The sequence below is a fragment of the Pogona vitticeps genome, chromosome ZW-PAR, assembly GCF_051106095.1.
Source record: "Pogona vitticeps strain Pit_001003342236 chromosome ZW-PAR, PviZW2.1, whole genome shotgun sequence".
Lineage (NCBI taxonomy): Eukaryota > Metazoa > Chordata > Lepidosauria > Squamata > Agamidae > Pogona > Pogona vitticeps.
In genome coordinates, this window is record NC_135800.1 from 7,918,651 (window position 1) to 7,936,569 (window position 17,919).

General features: G+C 49.7%; 2 protein-coding genes and 1 long non-coding RNA gene across 9 annotated transcripts in view; 1 reads left to right on the forward strand and 2 right to left on the reverse strand.

Moving 5' to 3' along the window:
* Positions 1–706: 706 nt before the first annotated feature.
* Positions 707–8,722, reverse strand: ST6GALNAC4 (ST6 N-acetylgalactosaminide alpha-2,6-sialyltransferase 4). Of its 6 annotated transcripts, none has more exons than XM_072984593.2 (6): positions 8,704–8,722; positions 6,458–6,523; positions 4,793–4,987; positions 3,644–4,056; positions 3,038–3,145; positions 707–1,712 (listed from the first exon to the last, which is right to left on the reverse strand). In XM_072984593.2, the coding sequence occupies exons 2-6, from the start codon at positions 6,467–6,469 to the stop codon at positions 1,517–1,519; spliced, it is 924 nt and encodes a 307-aa protein (XP_072840694.2). In that variant the 5' UTR covers positions 6,470–6,523; positions 8,704–8,722; the 3' UTR covers positions 707–1,516. The 6 variants fall into 6 exon arrangements, with proteins under 6 accessions (XP_072840694.2, XP_072840693.2, XP_020649024.3 ...); XM_072984592.2 differs by lacking the exon at positions 8,704–8,722 and adding an exon at positions 8,573–8,591; XM_020793365.3 differs by lacking the exon at positions 8,704–8,722 and adding an exon at positions 8,244–8,377.
* Positions 8,503–17,919, forward strand: part of LOC110078838 (uncharacterized) — a 28,616-nt gene continuing 19,199 nt past the window's right edge. Inside the window, exons 1-6 of one of the 2 annotated variants that reach the window (XR_013539630.1) lie at positions 8,503–8,920; positions 11,549–11,895; positions 13,801–14,684; positions 16,622–16,750; positions 17,313–17,426; positions 17,560–17,634. This is a non-coding gene — a long non-coding RNA (uncharacterized LOC110078838). Of the gene's footprint in view, positions 8,921–11,301; positions 11,424–11,548; positions 11,896–13,800; positions 14,685–16,621; positions 16,751–17,312; positions 17,427–17,559; positions 17,635–17,919 lie in introns of those variants that run through there. The other variant, XR_013539629.1, reaches the window with a different exon arrangement.
* On the reverse strand, positions 10,904–17,370 carry PIP5KL1 (phosphatidylinositol-4-phosphate 5-kinase like 1). The gene is made up of 8 exons (XM_020793360.3): positions 17,265–17,370; positions 16,617–16,771; positions 15,602–15,726; positions 14,988–15,022; positions 14,597–14,652; positions 13,917–14,029; positions 13,135–13,297; positions 10,904–12,151 (listed from the first exon to the last, which is right to left on the reverse strand). The coding sequence occupies exons 2-8, from the start codon at positions 16,760–16,762 to the stop codon at positions 11,551–11,553; spliced, it is 1,239 nt and encodes a 412-aa protein (XP_020649019.3). The 5' UTR covers positions 16,763–16,771; positions 17,265–17,370; the 3' UTR covers positions 10,904–11,550.

Here is a 17,919-nt window from a genome sequence, read left to right on the forward strand (position 1 = left end):
CTACAAAACAACTTATAAAGAGGGGAGGTGTTACATACAGCACTGATGTTACCTGTCTGTCATGGGTTTGGAGGGAAAGTTCCATCCTATGGGGAGTGGAAGGCGGGACATCAGGAGGAGGGGCTGTACTGTATAAATATGTGATGCCTGTGTGGTGAGAGAGAGATGCTATGAGACACTGGGTTGTGACGAAGCAGCAGCTGGGAAGAAGAAGCTGTTGTGGGAGTCTGTGTGTCAGACAGGGTACTACTGTGTGTCAGAGTACCAACCTGATAGGTTCAGGTGTTTGTTGGTTAGCCAGAACTGATAGGTTCAGGGTCTGTGCTTCAAGTTAAGGGTTCTGGGTGAACCAAACTGTATGCTTGAATGAGTGAGAATAAGCCACGTTACTTTATATTATTCACCTGATTGTTTTATTTTTCCATGTGTGTATTTAAATAAACCTTATTCCTTATTTGTTTGAAAATCCATCCCTGGTCTGTGTGACTTCTTAAAGGGAATGGTTGGTGGCAGCTTAGTTAACTGTGTGACATATCCCAGTAGGTCTGGGTTTGTCACAGGGACATCTCAACACCAAAGATAGAAGATGCCAAGATACCACAAAGGGCACAGGAAATTAAAAACAAAACCTCGGCGACTCTTGGCAGGAATTTTGTAAAAAAATATTTTTTAAAAAAACCTGCACCTTATATTAATAACAAGGGGATGATGGAGAACAGAAATACGCAGCTTTATATCCGGACTGCGAAGTACAGTACTTCTTTGGAAATCATCACAGTACAAAAGTCAAGGCTTGCACAAAACCACACACACACATCTCTATATTTTAGATGCTAGATCCACAGTGGGAACCAGAAGGAAAACACAGCTACTCGGGTTCAAAAAGTGCCAACACAGGTTATGAAGCCTACGTCAAAGCCACAAACGCATCTTATTTGATCCAGTTCGAACCCGGATTCTGTTGCAAAGGCTAAATGCTTTGCAGGGCTCCGCTTTCTCTTCCCACTTGAAAATCGGCCCACCGCATCACCGGCAGATCATTTAAGACCAACCACTCAGAAGACCTCTCTTCGGCTCCAGGGCCATCGTTAAAACCCACCTCCTCGTACGAGGGTCGTGAGGTTTAAACACGATCGCTTTAAAAAGGGCCCTTTTTTTCCGTGGCGAATAATTTGGAGGCAGAAATGAGTAGACTGTCCCGGGGGTGTGTGTGATGAAAATAGTCAGCCTTAAAAAAAAAAGGCTTCGTTTGCGTCCTTGATCATCTGCCCCTCCTCTCAGAACGGCCCTAATCCTCTCCGTTGCCAGGAATAAATAAAGCAGAGCCAGTCATGAGCGTCCGAAGACTGTTCAAATGGAGCGCACCCAATGAGGTCTGGGAACCCCGTTCCCAAAAATATCCTTTCTGGTGACAATTCGCCCACTGCGACGTGGACCTCCCAGGTCTAGGCAACAGGAAGGAATTGGGTGAATCGTGGAACGTATCAAGTGGCAAAAGAGCCCCAGGGGTCGGAGGTCACCTCTGGCCATCCAGCCATGAGGGGTGGGTGAAGATGATGTCCTTTTTCTTGGCCCAGCGTGAAAAAACCGCCTTCTCTGTGATGAAGCGGTGCCCGCCCCGGGGGGCTCGCTCATGGGCCAGGTACATCTTGCATTCGTCCATCTTGCCCTTCTCGAAGTAGTGGTAAGGCACGGGGGGCTGGCTCTGGTTCCTGTCGTTCAGAAAGGGTTTGGATAAAAAAAAGGAGAGGGCAAGTTACGTCTGGAAGCAAAAAAAAAAAAAAAAAAAAGAAATTGAAGCTGTCCTCCTTTGGGCACATCGTGAGAAGGCGCAACCCACTGGAAAAGACAATCATGCTAGGAAAAGTTGACAGCAGCAGGAAAAGAGGGTATGAGATGGACCGGCTCCATTCAGGAAGCCACAACCTTGAGTTTGCAAGAGTTGCGCAGGGCTGTTGAAGACAGGACATATGGGAGGTCACTCCTTAATAGGGCCGCTATAAATTGGAAGTGACTCAACAAACCTCAGACAACTGTTTGGGCTTGTAATGTGCTTAGTGGTCTTCTGGATGACCCTTTTGCGGGCTAAGAAGGGGTTTCCAACCAACCGTCTCAAGAACAGGGAGCATCTTTCAGCCCAAGGCCAGATTCGAGGGTCCAAGGAGAAGTCCAGAGATCTGAATTCCAACTACAGATGATTCAGGTTAGACCCAGAGGCTTAAGGATCCTTACTCCCATTGAATGAACTGGTTAGATGGTCTCTTCCAGCCATATATCCAGAAAAAATCACTTAATGTGTCTGATTGAATGACTCAAGATATCTTTAAGAGGGCGAGAGTCTGGCTAAGACGTCCCTGTATCACTTTTTGGGGCAGACCTCCCACCACCTGCTCTATACAGTGGTGCCTCGCTTAACGGAGATAATCCGTTCCAGGAAAATTGCCGTTAAGAGAAAACTTCATAAAACGAAAAAAAACAAAACCCATTGAAACGCATTGAAACCCCTTCAATGTGTCCCAATGGGGTCAAATCTCACCGTCCAGTGAAGATCCTCCATAGGGCAGACATTTTCACTGTCTGTCTTGCGGGGAATCCGTCCCAGAAAACAGCGGGGAGCCATTTTGTTTACCCAGTGGCCATTTTGAAACCGACAATCAGCTGTTTTAAAATTGTTGTTTTGCGAAGAATTGGTTCCTGAAGCAGGGAACCGATCATTGCAAAGAAAAAAAAACATTTAGACCATTGTTTTGCGATTGCAAAAAGATCGTCGTAATGTGGTTTTGTCGTAATGCGGGGCAATCGTAAAGCCAGGCACCACTGTATGTGCCCACCCATGGCTCAGGACACTCCCTTCTCCTGGCTACCTCTGGCCCATCTCTGCCGGCCTTCCACACGATGCTCAATGGCACCTCCCATCAACCTTGAGCAGGAGCCCCACGGGGCTGGGGCCGATGGGAGCAGCAGGTTCTTGCCACATCCAGCGTTTCGCTTCCGGCCCTAGAAAGCTTTCGGCACGTCCGCCGCCTGAGAGCCTTACCTGCAGTAGCTTTCGCTGACCATGCCGTAAACAACGATCCGCTCGCACAGCTCCATGGCCAGGACCATCGTGAACCAGCCGGTGCTGAGGAAGGAGCCAGACTTCATCCTGCCGGCGGGAGGGAGAAGTCAGGAACCTCGGAAAGCTGCCTTCTATTGAGTCTCATCTAGTCCAATGCTGATCTGCAATTATCAGACCTGGGGGCTTTAGGAAGCAAAGCAACTGCTTTGCCTCCCAGTCTCTCTTCTTCATTTACAAGCAGTGTTAAGACTCTAGTCCTCATGAATCCGAATAAAGGCAGGAACTAAACAGAAACACGGCATGCGACTCTATTTGTTCACCGTTGCCTATGGTAGCTAAAGCCCTCCAGGAGTGGCCAGACTGCAACTCCCATCATCCCTCCATCAGCTAGGCCAATGGGGATGATGGGAACTTGCAAGCCAGTCACTTTTGAGGGGCCACCGTTTCACACCTCTCTCATTTACGCTGCTCATCAATGCTTCTCCAGAAGCACAGGCAAGTAGGCCCACTCAGCGACAGCTGGATTTGAACTCGGGACCTTCCGCCGCTGAGCAAAAGTTCCTGCCCTGAGGGAGGGGGCCTCACCTGTCCTTCCCGGTTTCCAGCTGGAAGAGCTCGTCCGAGTGGGCCATCATCCTGTCGGTCAGTGTGTAGAGATGCAGGCTGGGGTACATCTCCTTCACTTTCAGGAGGGTTCTGTAAACCAAGCCCACCTTCTCCCGGTTCATCAGCCGGGCGGGGCCCCAGACGACGTAGAGGGTGTCCCGGGACTGCTTGAAGAAATAGGACTGGTTCCTCAAGAGCAAAGGGATGCTGGTGTGGGAGACCACCCGGATGGTGCTCCGGCTGCCCACGTCCGCCTCGTAGCCCCGGGTGGGGGCCTGGTTCATGCGCAGGATGCACTCCTGGGCGTCAATCTCTTTCCCCGAACGGGAGCCCAACATCTGCCCCGAGCTGGACACCACGGCACACTGGCGACACAACGCTCGGGCCAAAGGCTAGAGAGAGCGAGAAGAAGGTGCGAGTGCAGAGGGAAAACACGGCCAGCCCATTCAAACTCCAGGTTAACCTTTCTCGCCCTCGCTCGGAACTGGCTTTCCAACCTCGACCGGCAGCCAAGCACTAACTTTTTAAAGGAAACTTTTAAATAAATAAACAATAATTTTTTAAAAAAAAATGATTCTGAAATATTTCCCTATTGCTTCACTATAAAAAAAACAACTAATCCGCTGCCCCACAAGCAGAAAGTTGTCATCACAAGGAGCAGCAGACAGAAGGGTGGGCAACCAGTTTAGGAGTGGGGGGGCTGATTTAATTTCACACAACTTTTTTTTTTTGAGAGTTTAGATTCCTTGCGGCGGGTGGTTCCAAAGGAAAACAGCAGGAGCCAAAGCATCAACCTATTTCAGCTTACTCCTGGCCACTAAGCCTTCGGGGAAGTCGTAGAGAGAGAGAGAGAGATGACAATGGCATGGGAAACGTGTACGACCCTCTAAGGAGGGCAGGATCCAGCCCCTAGAAGGCTGAGGTTTCCAATCCCCCGATGCAGAACTTATTTGCAAAATTTGGGATGCTTCTACAATGGTGTTCATTTTTCTTTGGAGAGGTGGAACTCAGCGTTAAAAGAAAGCGCACTCAAAGCACACCTAAATCCAGCACACTCTGCTGGACCACAACAGGAGCTGGACCACCTCCCTGCTTTGTGTCTGTGTCTCACCTGGATGGCAGCCTCACCTTTCCATCCGGAACGCTGATGTAACCGTCGAACCGAGCCACCCCTGAGTCCGAGGCCGCCGGCCACCGCCTTGCTGGTTCTTCTGCGTGCCGGCAGCTGCTCTGCCAGCACAGCGAGACACAGAGGTGTGGGCAAAGCAAGACGTAAAGGATGGGGCCGGCGCACAAGACCACCAGAATGAAGAAGAAGCGAGGCTGAAAGAGAAAGGCAAGAGGTCCAATTCAAGACGGCAAGATCAGGGTGGACGGCCGAGGAGAGGCCCTCGCGTCGTCTCACATTCCTCATTTCAATGAAGCCGATTGGCCCCAAATTGGATAGAAGAGAAAACAGTCTTGACATTAGATCCCCATTCCTTCTTGGAGCCACGCCAGAAGAAGAGAGGCATGAGAGAGCCAGAATTCGGGATTTTTGGATGTTTCTGGACTACGGATCCCATAATTCTCCTTGCTGGGAGTTCTGCTCGACAAACAGTGGCTCACCCGGAAGAAAAGCCTAAACTGGCAAGATCTGAGGCCTAGCTAGGCCTAGTTCCACTTCGCTTCCTGTTTCAGAAAGCAAGCTCCCACCGAGAAAGCTAGCACTGAGACAGGAACAGGAAGTTTGGACAGAGCTAGGCCTAGCTAGGCCTCCAAGCCTGCAAGTTGAGGCCTTCCTCCAAGGTGAACCACTTCCAGGGGCTTGTCTGTCCGGCGGACCTCCCAGAGCGGAGAACTGCGGAATTTATAGTCCAGAAATCCCAAGTATACACAGATTTACTCCAGATTTAAAAGCACGCTGACATCCTCCAAGGTTTAAATCACAAAGCCCCTCTTCACCGTGCACTGGCCGTGCTGGGAGGTGCTCATGGCAATCTCGATGCCAAACGTCTTGGGCCCCAAGGATAGGAGGTTCTACATGTCCACCAGGAACTCAAGCCAGTCCTTTTCCCATCTAAAGGTTTCTGATCTAAGTAGGCACAGAGTGGTGTGCTTTTAAGAGGCTTGGTCTCAGACGCTGTTAATTGGCTTAGATCCTCTCAACAGAAGAGGCAGCCGCGGCTACGTTAAGACCAAAGAACTTCTCAAGAGTTTGGGTTTATGGGAGAGAGGGATGGTCATAAGTGGGGTCAAGCCGCAGAGGACAACTGCCCTTATGGGCGCAGCTCGTAAATGTCAACTTAGAGAAAAGCGGTCTTTTAAAAATCCTACGGCAGGTTGTATTTTTCTTTGTTTGTTTTCTTTTCTTTTTAATTTGCCAGCTCTAACATTTACCCCAATGCCCCCAAAGCAACATCTGCAATTATCGGGTGTAAGAGATCCAGTAAGACTGGTGAGCAAGTTGTGTGCTCCCTTCTCCTCCTCCCCGACTCTCTGCTTTGAACAGAGTTTGACAAAGTTTCGTTTCTGGATTTCCGAACCCCTTAAGCAAAGGAAGGAAGGAAGGAAGGAAGGAAGGAAGGAAGGAAGGAAGGAAGGAAGGAAGGAAGGAAGGAAGGAAGGAAGGAAGGAAGGAAGGAGCTGATGATGGATAGAAGGAAGGAAGGAAGGAAGGAAGGAAGGAAGGAAGGAAGGAAGGAAGGAAGGAAGGACATCACCCTCTACAGATGTACCAGCATAAGGAAAGAAAGCACACCGAAAGCTCCTACAGGTGTAAATTTCCTTTCTACACAGGCATGACATCCTTACCAGCATCTGCATCCTTTAAAGGTCTGATTAGTCATGGATCCACTTCGGGCTTTTGGGAGCAACAGCCTGGGGAGAAAATCATCATCATCAAATTGTTGGCTCAAGCATCTGGTCCTCAGTGATGTCTCAACAGAGGTCTTAATGATAATCATTTGCCGTCAAGTCAATTCTGACTTATGGCAACCCTTTTTCTGGGCTACCCAGGCTGGCTCTTCTTCCGGGAGGCCCCGTGGGGGGAATCGAACCCCCAACCTCTGGCTCCTCAGCCAGATCCCTAAATCACTGAGCCAGCCAGCCAGTTCAAGAGAAACTTTGGCTGATCCATATTTTCAGCTGGGGGAAAAAAAACAAACCCAGCAAGGCCAATAGTGCTGGCAGAAGCGGGCAGAAGGATGAATGTGAGCTGGCTGTTATCACTTTTTTTTCTTTTTGCATCGCTTGCATTCTTTCACTGGTTAAGCTCCTCAGGCAAGGGTCACAGGACTCCGAAGCTGGTTGACTCACAAGCCAAACAAGGGCGAGGCCAAAGCTAGTAAGAGTCCGGCAGGAAGCAAGTTTGAATTCTAAGAAAAACAGCCAGGGTTGGGAGTTCGATTCCTCCCAGGAAAAGAGCCAGCCTGGGCCGCCTTGGGCGAGCCGCAGAGTCTGGCAGAAGGGAAACAGACGCCACTTCTGCAAAACCCTGAAAAAGGGGTCGCCCTAACTCAGAATCAACTGCACGTTGTGCTGTGTATTATTATACATACATATATATGCTTACAGGAGCTAAATAGGAACAGCCATCATTAAAACACTCAACAGGGTCCAGAGAAGTGATGGCTAATTTTCCCCCACTTTGAAGATTGTTATATTTGTTATATTGATAGTTTTACATAGACACTAAATAACAATTATCACCTAACACCCTACAAAACCTTGGCAAAGAAACAAACTTACAAAACACGCCCCAAAAGTGGAGAAATGGGGAAGGATCGGAACTGGCTCCGGGGCGGGGGGGAAGGGAGCGGGCCCTCTGCACAGGCCCAGAAGCCCCATCGTTCCGGCTTAAGGGCGGGGAGGGGGGCGCGCGGAGGGCTTTTTTTTCCCCCCTCGGGCTCCCTGCCGCCCTCCCTCCCCAAATAAATGTAGCTTCCTCCTTGAATGATCAGACAAGGGGACGCGGCCGGCCCTTCTTACCCAGGGAAAGAGGGAAAAGCCGGAGCCCCGGCTCCGATCTCGTGGGGAGAGGCCGTGGCCGGCACCTATCGACCCCCCCTCCCCGCCCCGGGAGCCGCTGCCTGCCGGACCTCATCGCCGCCCCACCGGCAGCAGCAGTAACGGCGGGTGCCTCTCCAAGCGCGCAACGCGGCTCGCCAGGCCCGGGCGAGGGAAGCAGGGGGGGCGGCCGGCCGGGCGCCTTCCGTGGGGCTCCTCCCTTCCTCCTCCCGGACGGGGCTCGGGGAGAGACCACGGGAGTCAGCGCCGCCTCCCCAGCGGATCCGGAGTGGGCAGGCAGGCGGCCCGTGCTCGGTTTCTCGCCAGCTGGCTGCGCCCTCGGCGCGCCTTTGCGTTTTTACGCACGGAGGCGCCGGCCGGGTGGCCACCAAGGGACGGCCCCGGAGGGCAGGGCAGGCAGCCAAGGCGCCCCAGCCCAGCCCAGCCCGCTCGGCCGAACTGGGAGGAGATGTCGGCTGCGCTTGCCCGGTTGGGCTGCAAGGCGAGGAAGGGGATCGGGACCCCGGCGAGGCAGCAAGCCCCCCCACCCCGAGACCTCCGCTTGGGGGGGGGTCCAGGGTGCAGCACCTACAGCGGTTCGGACTCCGGCGCTCAGCTCCCAGACGCCGCAGTCGGCCGGGGGGGGGGGGAGGAGAAAGGGTTAATGGGAGTTGTAGTCCGCCAAGGACGGCCAGGGGGGCGAAGGTCGGGAGCTCAGAGTCGCCGAGGGAAGAGGAAGCAGGAGGGGCGGCGGCGGAGGAGGAGAAAGCGCAAAAGCCACCCTCCCCGGCCGGTCGGTAGAAAAGGCGCTGCAAAGTTTTCAGCCGCTTGGGGAACTGGACTTCCGCCAGGCTGGGCATAATGGGGCTTGTAGTCCAAAAGAGCAGCTTTCCTAAGCTCTGAGCGCCCCCCAACCCTTACCTTGCAGGCTCCCCATGGGAGGGATCTCAGGAGTCAAATTCTCCCCCAAACCACCCTACCCCTGCGCCCGTGCAGAGGGGCTGGCCTCTCCAACACTCTGCTGCAACGCAAAGTTGCAGTAGAAATCCTACCTGAACACGGGGCTTGTGTCCTGTGGCAACCCTTGCCTCTTATTTCTGGCACCGGCCCACCCTTTGACCTCTAGCATCTGATACCTCCCCTGTTATTTGAGAAGGCCTGGTGGTTGGTGCCATTTTTCTCTTGCAGGCTCTGGAAACCCCTTCGGCTCGGCCGGCGGAGTGGCTTGAGTCCAGTGGCGCCCGGTGGCCTATGCAGAGAGCGGGACAGGTGACGGCTGGGCTACCCCAAAGACTGCAGGCGGCTCTCCAGGCAAAAAAGGAGTGGTTGTTGTGGGTTTTTCGGGCTCTTTGGACGTGTTCTGAAGGTTGTTCTTCCAGACGTTTCGCCAGTCTCTGTGGCCTCAGAGGACTGGAGTAGGAACTCTGTCCATGCTCTGTTGCTGTTTGTTGGATAGTTGAGTATTTATAGCTGTGGGAACAGCTTTTGTCCTTTTCAGGAGATAGGATGATGATGGTGATCAGAACATGAGAGACACTGCAGACTAAAACCACCAGAAAAATCAGCAGTAGCTGAACATGCCCTAAAACAAGCTGGACATGAAATTCTATTTCAAAATATGGAAGTACTGGGCAACACCAGCAAGCATGATGTTAGACTGCACAGGGAAGCCACTGAAATCCATAAACACCAACAGAGCTTCAACAAAAAAAGAGGAAAGTCTAAAACTTAATAAGAGGAAAGTCAAAATACGGAAGTACTGGACAACACCAGCAAGCATGATGTTAGACTGCACAGGGAAGCCACTGAAATCCATAAACACCAACAGAGCTTCAACAAAAAAAGAGGAAAGTCTAAAACTTAATAAGAGGAAAGTCAAAATACGGAAGTACTGGACAACACCAGCAAGCATGATGTTAGACTGCACAGGGAAGCCACTGAAATCCATAAACACCAACAGAGCTTCAACAAAAAAAGAGGAAAGTCTAAAACTTAATAAGAAAGTCTAAAACTTAATAAAAACTGCAAAAGGTCAACAAACTCTACCCAGCCACAAGGACCAGGGGTCACTGCACAAAAAAAGACCAGCTAAAGACACCCATCAATCACAGTGACAGATAATCTCTCCCCCTTATCACAACAAAAACATGCTGATCACCCTATCTCCTGAAAAGGACAAAAGCTGCTCCCACAGCTATAAAGACTCAACTATCCAACAAACAGCAACAGAGCACGGACAGAGTTCCCACTCCAGTCTGGCCACAGAGACTGGCAAAACATCAGGAAGAACAACCTTCAGAACACGGCCAAAGAGCCCGAAAAACCCACAACTACCATCAGATCCCAGCTGTGAAAGCCTTTGAGAATGCATCAAACAAGGAGTGTTTCTTTTCATAGACATTTTCCCCATGGGACCCACAGAGGACTCAGGGAGTCACATATCCTCGCCACAGGATGAACGTGGAGACGAAGAGGGGGCCAGATGGAGTTCTGGGTGGGGGCAACACTCCAGGAGCCCTGGTGTCGGCCTTCAATTCGACACTGCTCCCACAGAAGGGGATACTCACCCCCTTCCAGGGAGGGCAGGAGACTGGCCCCTGTGTGGTGCAGTTAGAATGTTGGACCGAGAGATCCGGGTTCAAGTTCTGATAGAGCCAGTGGGTGCCCCCTTGAGCTGAGAGGGGTGCAAAGATAACTAAATATATAAAATAAATACTAGTTGTTACGGTTATAAACTATCAGGACTGATCTCGTTCAGTAACCTTGAGCCAGTCCCTCACCCTCAGCACGGCCTACCCCGCAGGGCTGTGGTGAAGCTCTGCGTGTGCTGCCTTCAGGCCAGGTATAAATACAATTAAACACATAAAATAAATACTGCGGTGGCTGGAGATTGTAGTAGAGGGACGGCAGACCGACCGTTGCAGGAAACCAACGCTGAATTAGGTAGTCCCCGATCCTGAACGGGAAAATTTAGATCCTTCTTCTGGCGGACAGCGGCTAACCTGTTTAATTTTTTTCCTGGCCTTCTAGGAAAACGGCACGGTGCGGTTTGGATTTGTGTTTGTTTTGAAAAATACAGGAGAGTTGATACCATTATTGGGGGGGGGGAAGTCACCACAAAATTGAGTTATTCTATAAAACTGTTTTATATAGAGGTTTGCCCTTCACAGTTGCTTATTATGTATGTTCCCAGTAAGAATGTATTAGATTAGAATGACACAGATTTTTTTTTAAATTAACCACAGCAAGACATTTCTCAAGAGTGGTTTTATTCTTTAAATGGAGAATAGCATCGGCTTCGTGCTTTGATACCACCGTGGATGGGGCCCTTTTTGATGTCACCTCTTCCTTCATTTTTCATTTATTCTTGGCCTCCTTTGGACCTCTGTAGGATTAACCCATGATCATGGAGGCGAAAGGATGGATCAGAGCAGCACACCTACCCTTTTTTTGAAAGGGTCCTGTATTGTTAGGAGAGCTCAGGAAAGGGTTTATTTTTCCCATTTTAATGTCCAAATTCTGATGGTTATCGCCGGGACTCCAGAATATGGCATTCGTATTCAGAAGTGTCAGAATTCTGCACCAATTTCCAGCCATTGTGTGCAGAAGCGCTGCCTCCGGTCAGACCCCTTCCTCCCCCCCTCTGAAAACCCCATGCCAGGTCCTGTGGAACTCTGTGCCACTGTGTTTTGAACCAGTCTTCCAGCATCAGAGCAGTTCTCCGCAGCTCGGAGAAGGAATCTGAGTTCATCCGTGTTGACCTTGGTTTATGGTCAGTTGCTTTTCTCTTTCTGGGACTCAAGCGTGTGCCCTGGGATAAAAAGGTTCCAGGGACCCTGGGAAAGCGACCCGAAGGTGTTTCCCTTGTCACCCATCCTCTCTGCTCCTTTCCCCCAGGCTCATGTGGTGTGATCCTCCACCCACTTGCAAAGTCTCCTGGCGTAACAGGCAGGGTGAACCGTGGAGAAGCTTCTCCCCCGATACCGGATGCTTTTCCAAAGGTGTTCCAGCTTCTTACGGCAGCCGTAGACCGTGAAGAAGTCAATAATGCCCACAAAATAGCGGTAATCCGGCCCGTCGATCACGTGCAAGGGGTTCCGGGAGCCCGGGAGAAGGCGCCGGTTCTGGCTTAAAAGGAACGAGGAGTCCACCAGGCTGGGCCCGCGGACGATGTGGCTGCGCTCGGCGCCGTCGACGTCGCCGAAGGAGCTGGGGACCTCCTCGAAGCTGCTCCCTCGGAAGAGGTAAGGGGCCAGGACGTCCCTCATGAAGGTCTCGCTGTGGGCGGACGTCTCCAGGTCAATCTCGGTGCTGGGCCGATGCTTTAGGTAAAGCTCCAGAATGTTCTGCAGGGTGGCTTTGCTTTCGGGGGACAGCTTGCTCTGGGGGTCCGCGCTGGAGATAACCTGGTTTGCGTAGGTGGCGAGGTGGGCTGTGCCTTCGGTGTCGTCCAACTGTGCTGTCGCCGTGCTTGAGGGGCAGCTGGGGCAGCAGAGCGACCTATGGGGAAGAAACCAGGAAAACTGTAAAGCACTTTTTGGGGGCTGGGGGGGGGGGAAATGAAAGCCTGCAAGTCCAAAGAAAGATTTTTTTTAAATAGCTGGCTGGAGAGCTCAGTGGTTGAGGTCTCTGGCTGGGGAGCCAGAAGCTGGGAGTTTGATTCCCTCCACGGGGCCTCCTGGGAGAACAGCCAGCCTGGGTAGCCTTGGGCCAGCTGCATGGCGGTCCCGGGACTGCCCCCTAGTGGACAGGGATGGGAAATCACTTCTGAGTATTCTCTACCTGCAAAACACTACCTGCAAACCCCTTGCACAGGGTTGCAAGGACTCAGAATTGACTTGATGGCACATGGTTGTTGTTGTTGTTGTCGTTGTTGTCGTTGTTGTTGTTGTTGTTATTATTATTATTATTATTATTATAAAAGCCCTTCTTGTTATTTTGCATTTGCACAAAACACAGAGAAGGGATTGGTTGGAAAAGGGCGGGAGAAAAGAATATCTGTCGATTTAATTTATTCATTTTGTGTCCGTTCTAGGCTGCCTTTCTTCCGATAAGGGGACCCAAGGTGGCTCACAATGTTAAAACAAGTACAGCTAAAAACACAGTAAAGAACAGATTAAAAAAGCAATTAAACTACTGTATGTCAATGATTTTTTTAAAAAAATCCATTGATCAGTTAGAAATATTTAAAACAGTAAAAACAAATGCAGAAAAGCTAAAAAGCCGAAAGCCAGCATCCGGGGACTATCTAGCAGTTCTCGTCATCCTCCTCATAGAACAGCAGAGCTAGAAGGGACTCCAGAGACCATCCAGTCCAGCCCTTTCAAAGGAGGTCCAGTGGGGGGAATCGAACTCCCAACCTCTGGCTCCACAGCCAGAGGCCCAAACCCACTGAGCTAGCCAGCTGTTCAATGCTGTGTTTCCCCCGCTCGCGCCGCCCCGTCCCCAAACCAAGGCATCGGGGAGGGAGGGGAAATCCATACATGGTAGTCCTGGTGATGATGTTGGCTAAGGCCTTGTTGAGGAGCTGTTCATCTTCATGGAGTGGCTGCAACCCAACCAGAAAACTGTAATCAATCACGTGTAGCTCCTTCAGGAAGTCCGTGTCCACCTCTACCTGTTGGACCAGCCAGTCGCGCTGCTGCTCTGCGTGGAGAGGGGAAAAAAGGTGCATCGTTGGGAGGGGAGGGGTAAAAGTACAGTGGAAAAATATCTCTTGTTTTTGATTTGGTCCTTGGAATTGCAGCTGGGCTGTTCCATGCTGCAGATTGTTGGTAAGGAATAATATTTAACCACAGTTTTTTTTACCATAAATAACATGCCTTGTTTCTCAGCATTGCTAGTGCAGGGGGTGGAGCCAAGCCTAAAAATTATTGTTATTTTAAAGTCTGGGCATTTAAAGCGGTCATGTCGACTAGATAGTGCTGTACGACAGATGGCAAGCGTGGGATCATAGAACAGAAAGCTCTTAAAAATAATTTTAAAATCTCCGTTCATAGAAACTTAGCTTGTCAGGGTGAAAGCTGGGCTTGAAGAGCTAGTTTCCTGCGTGCGGGGAAATTCGTCATTGTTTTTTTTATTTATAATACTGGCTGACCTATACGAGGTGAGTGTGTGGAATAAAACGAATCGGTCTTTTTCCAATGCAGACAAGAGATCTAAATAAAATGAGTTGGAAAGGAAGAGGAGAAAGGAGGAGGAAACGAAGCACATTTTGAGATGGGAGGTAAAACGGGGCCCCTTCCGTCATCACAGCGGGACATACCAAGGCAGATGGTGTTCTTTCCAAAATTGAGATCCTTGAAGACAACGATCACTTCGCTGCCGTCCGGCGCCGGATCCGACCACCGGTCAACCTCGCAACCTTTAATATCGTACCTGTGCGAGCCGAAAAATGAGAGGGTTTTCTCCCCGCTGAGCTGCAAAGCGCTCTCTTTTCCAGGCTCCCCTACCTCGCAGGGCTGTTCAGAAGATAAAACTGGGCGGTGCTGGGATCTCATGGCCCCTTGAAATACATGCAGCGATTAACGATGGGAAGTCGTAGTAAATGCAAATTGCCTTGGATTCTCCTGCCTCCCAGCAAAAGACAACGGTGTGTGTCTTTCAAACAAACCAATGAAATCGATAAAAATGGGCGACTCGTTTCAGACCTTCTCCGGCCGGATCTGTGCTTGTCGTCCACCTATGTAGACTTAAAGAGCTTACAGCTGCAAAGCGGAGAGAAGATGGAAACCGGACCACGAATCCATGTAGCCCAATTTTATCAAATCTAATGAGCAGCTGTGGGCCTTCGAAGGGTTCAGGAAGAAGGATCCTTTCCTTGACTTATCTGGAGTAACTGGGGCTTGAACTTTGAATCTGCGTAGAAAGCAAGGGCGCATCCCCCTAAGCCGTGCCCCCTCCTCTCTCTAACGGTGCCACTAAAAACAAGCTAAAGAGACTCACCGCTCCACAATCCTCTCATGAGGATAAAAGACGCTCTGCATGATGATGAAGTATTTCTAGGCAAACAAGCAGAGAAACAGGTCCAAAGGTAAGAATACCTGTCCGGAACAGCTGCGGCTCTTTCGCCAGCCGCCAGCCAGTCCACATGGAACGGTGGAGTGACCTGCAGGGGGCGGGACTCGGCCGCCGTGGAAGAGGTACATTTCAGGTACTGTACCGGGTTTGGAAAGGTATTGGTTGTCTGGCTGTGGATGATAGGAGATGTGATCCAACAGGCCCAGAGGGTGACAGGTCAGGGAAGGGCTGTTTAGGGGGTGTTAATACAGAGCAACACTTTTTAGGGGACACCCTCTTATAAGTACTGCTGGCAGAAGGTTATGGGTGAGCTTACCTTCTTCTCTTGGGGAACAATAATACTGTGAACCCCTGTTGGAAAAAAGAACACGAGAAGGTTGGTGTGTCGGAAATGAAGCAATAACACAAGTAAAAAAAAAAAAACTAGAACCAGAGTGACCCTTCTCCCTTGCTTTTCTAAGGAATCACTTGTTGATATGCGGATTGTAATTCTCAGGCCCACTTCCTTCCTCCTCCATTTCCAAAAGTTGAGTTTTTGCTGCTCTCCTTCATTAGAGAAAGGTAGCTATACACGGCGTGGCCTTAAGGGTTCCCAACAGACTTGCCATGCATGGCAGCTAGTTCTAGGGGCTTCTGTAACTAAGTTAGGGATCTTTTCTCCTGCATTATCCCTGAATCTGCTTCCTGAAACAACAAAGTGCCTCAGTTTCCAGGGTAATAACTCCAGATCTGTAATTGCAAGATTACGTAGAAATGCCATGGATTAATTTTTGATGTCATTGAGGCCGCTTTTTGTTCAGAGTGTGAAAAAAATGACTTTTTGGGATGACATTGTCCAGAATCCCCAGCCAGCAGGGGCAAAGGTGGATTGTGGGAACTGTAGTCACACGGGCTCTAGCTCAGCCTTCCGTAACAGGGCCGGCACCTTACCGAGGAACTTGACGAGGATGGAGTGTGGGTATCTCTCCATGTGCTTGAGATACTTCTGCAGGTTCGCCAGCAGGAAACGGATCTCCCGCTTTCTCTGCGTCTTGAGGAAGAAGCGTTTGTCGTTGCTGCTGAGAAAAACAGGGCAGGCGGTTACCACTTTTTGAAAGGGGCGTCCCCAGTAAAGGTGGCCTGGCAGGCATTGACAAGTTTAAAAAAAAGGGAGGGGGATCAGAGGGGGTGCTGATGGAATTTAATTTAATTTTAGGTGCACAAAAGATTGTCACTGAAGCGGAATCAAAAATGCCTCCCTCTTGGCGCTCCCTAAAAAAGGAGACGTGTGGCCACCCTACTGAGACCTGTTTTGCCTTCTGACATGACTTGCCGTGGCCAAATTCCAAGGGTTCTGTTGCGGGTCGTGAAAGCCTCGAGGGTGGCCGTTTTGCAGAGGACATTTCTCTGCTCAAAGAGCCACCCAAGTCTTATCTACAACAAAGAATTTTTTTTAAAAAGATGGTCCGGGGACCTTAGAGGTGCCCATTTACAGGTAGGAAGCACACCTGGAGAACAGGTGAACAGGGCTATGGGCCCGGTGACTTGCCCTCTATAGGATGTGCTGCTGCTAGAGAAATAAGAGAGGGAGGGAAGTGGAGAGTAAATTCACCTGACACGTAAACATCCCATTTCTGATTTCAAAGCTCCTTTGAAAGAAAGCTGATGTATCTCCACAGCATCCTTGATCTGCTGCTGAACACCAAGAAGCCAAACTGGGGCAGAGAGATCTAAGTTGCTAACAATGAGGTCTAGAAACTTGATTTAAAAAAAAACACCCCACAAATGGCCAAAGCCGTCCTGATGCTGTATTCCTGTTTACATTACAAGAACTGTTTTTAAACTCCAGAGATGTTTAAAGCCAGTTCGGAAGCTGTGCTTCTTTGTGCCCCTTTTTCCTGGTCGATGTTCTGGATGCTGCCCACAATGAAGAGCTCTTATTTAACGGTGTGGGTGTTTCTCTTACGTCAGGAAGAAGTCAGCGTTGCTCTTCGAATTACTGATGAACTGCAGGTAGAAGGCTTCGCAAGAGAGAGCTTTTTGGTACTCGAGATCCACCAGGCCCAGGAATTGCCGAAACCGTGCGAAAATGGGGCCTGCGTAAGTCCTCATTTCGAAGCCCTGCAGTGAAAAATACAGGGAAGGTTGACTTGGTTGAATTTACAGGGTTTTTAGGGTTTTAGAATGTACAGAAGGGCAACTAAAATGAACAATTTTTTTAAAAAGCCTCTTTGACACAGAAGAAAAGTTAAAAGGAAGGTCGGACGGATTCCCAGTTTAAATCCCTTTCTGTGCCAAAGTTGAGCTAAGAAAAGTTTCTTTTTGATGGACTTACAGGATCCCCCAGTTAGAACTGCCCAGATTCTGGGAGGGAGAGTTTGTGGCTTTTTAAAAAAAGAGTAGCTTCTCAAAATTCTGAAAATAGCTGTTGGAAAGAGGCTTATCCCTCAGCTATGATGTATTCCCTCGGGGAAAGATGATTATTTAACCAACATCACACCATTAAAATCAGCGAAAAGCCCCGTCAAGAATTACAAATCTGGGAGTGTTACATTATGGCAAGGTTTAAGGCCTCCCTTGGCGTCCTTACAATCACCTCCGTGCTTGCTCCTACCTCGTGGATATGCTTATGCACTGCAGTAAATTCTGACTCACTTCGTAGATCCTGGCACAGAGAGAAAGAGAGAACATAGGAAGCAGAAAAAGGCAGTATTATCAGCTCCAACCCACCATCATTTTCAAGAAACTCTTCAAAAAAATCCTGATGGTCGTTCAGGTAATGCCTTTCTTACATGTAGTCAGTGCACCGAGCTTGAAAAGTAATTAACTGCGATTCTTTGTTAGAGAAATGAGGAAGTATGCACCTCCCTGTAACTAGCTCCTTTTGGGGTAACTCATTTGAATTAAAGAGTTAAAGTAGAAGTACTGTAACAAAAGTGAAAATGAACAAGGATAAGACAGCGTGCCCCCAAGATTACACAAACGTAAGGATGTGTGATACTTTTTATTGGTCCGTTAAAAGGGAGAATGTTACTTTTGAATAACATTTTCTACTTCAAGGACATCTTAAGCATTTTAAAAGCATTTGAAGAGCAGTTTTCTGTCTTCCTCTTGTCAGTCTTAAGTAGCGAAGGAAGTATTCTTTGGTTTTGTCTTTCAAACTTTTGGAAATATTACTGAGGCGCAGTATCAAAATGAGCCACTAGGGGGAACCAGAGAGTGTGTTTCCGTGTTGTCTCTGGCCTGCTGGTAGGGAGATGGAGAAAGGA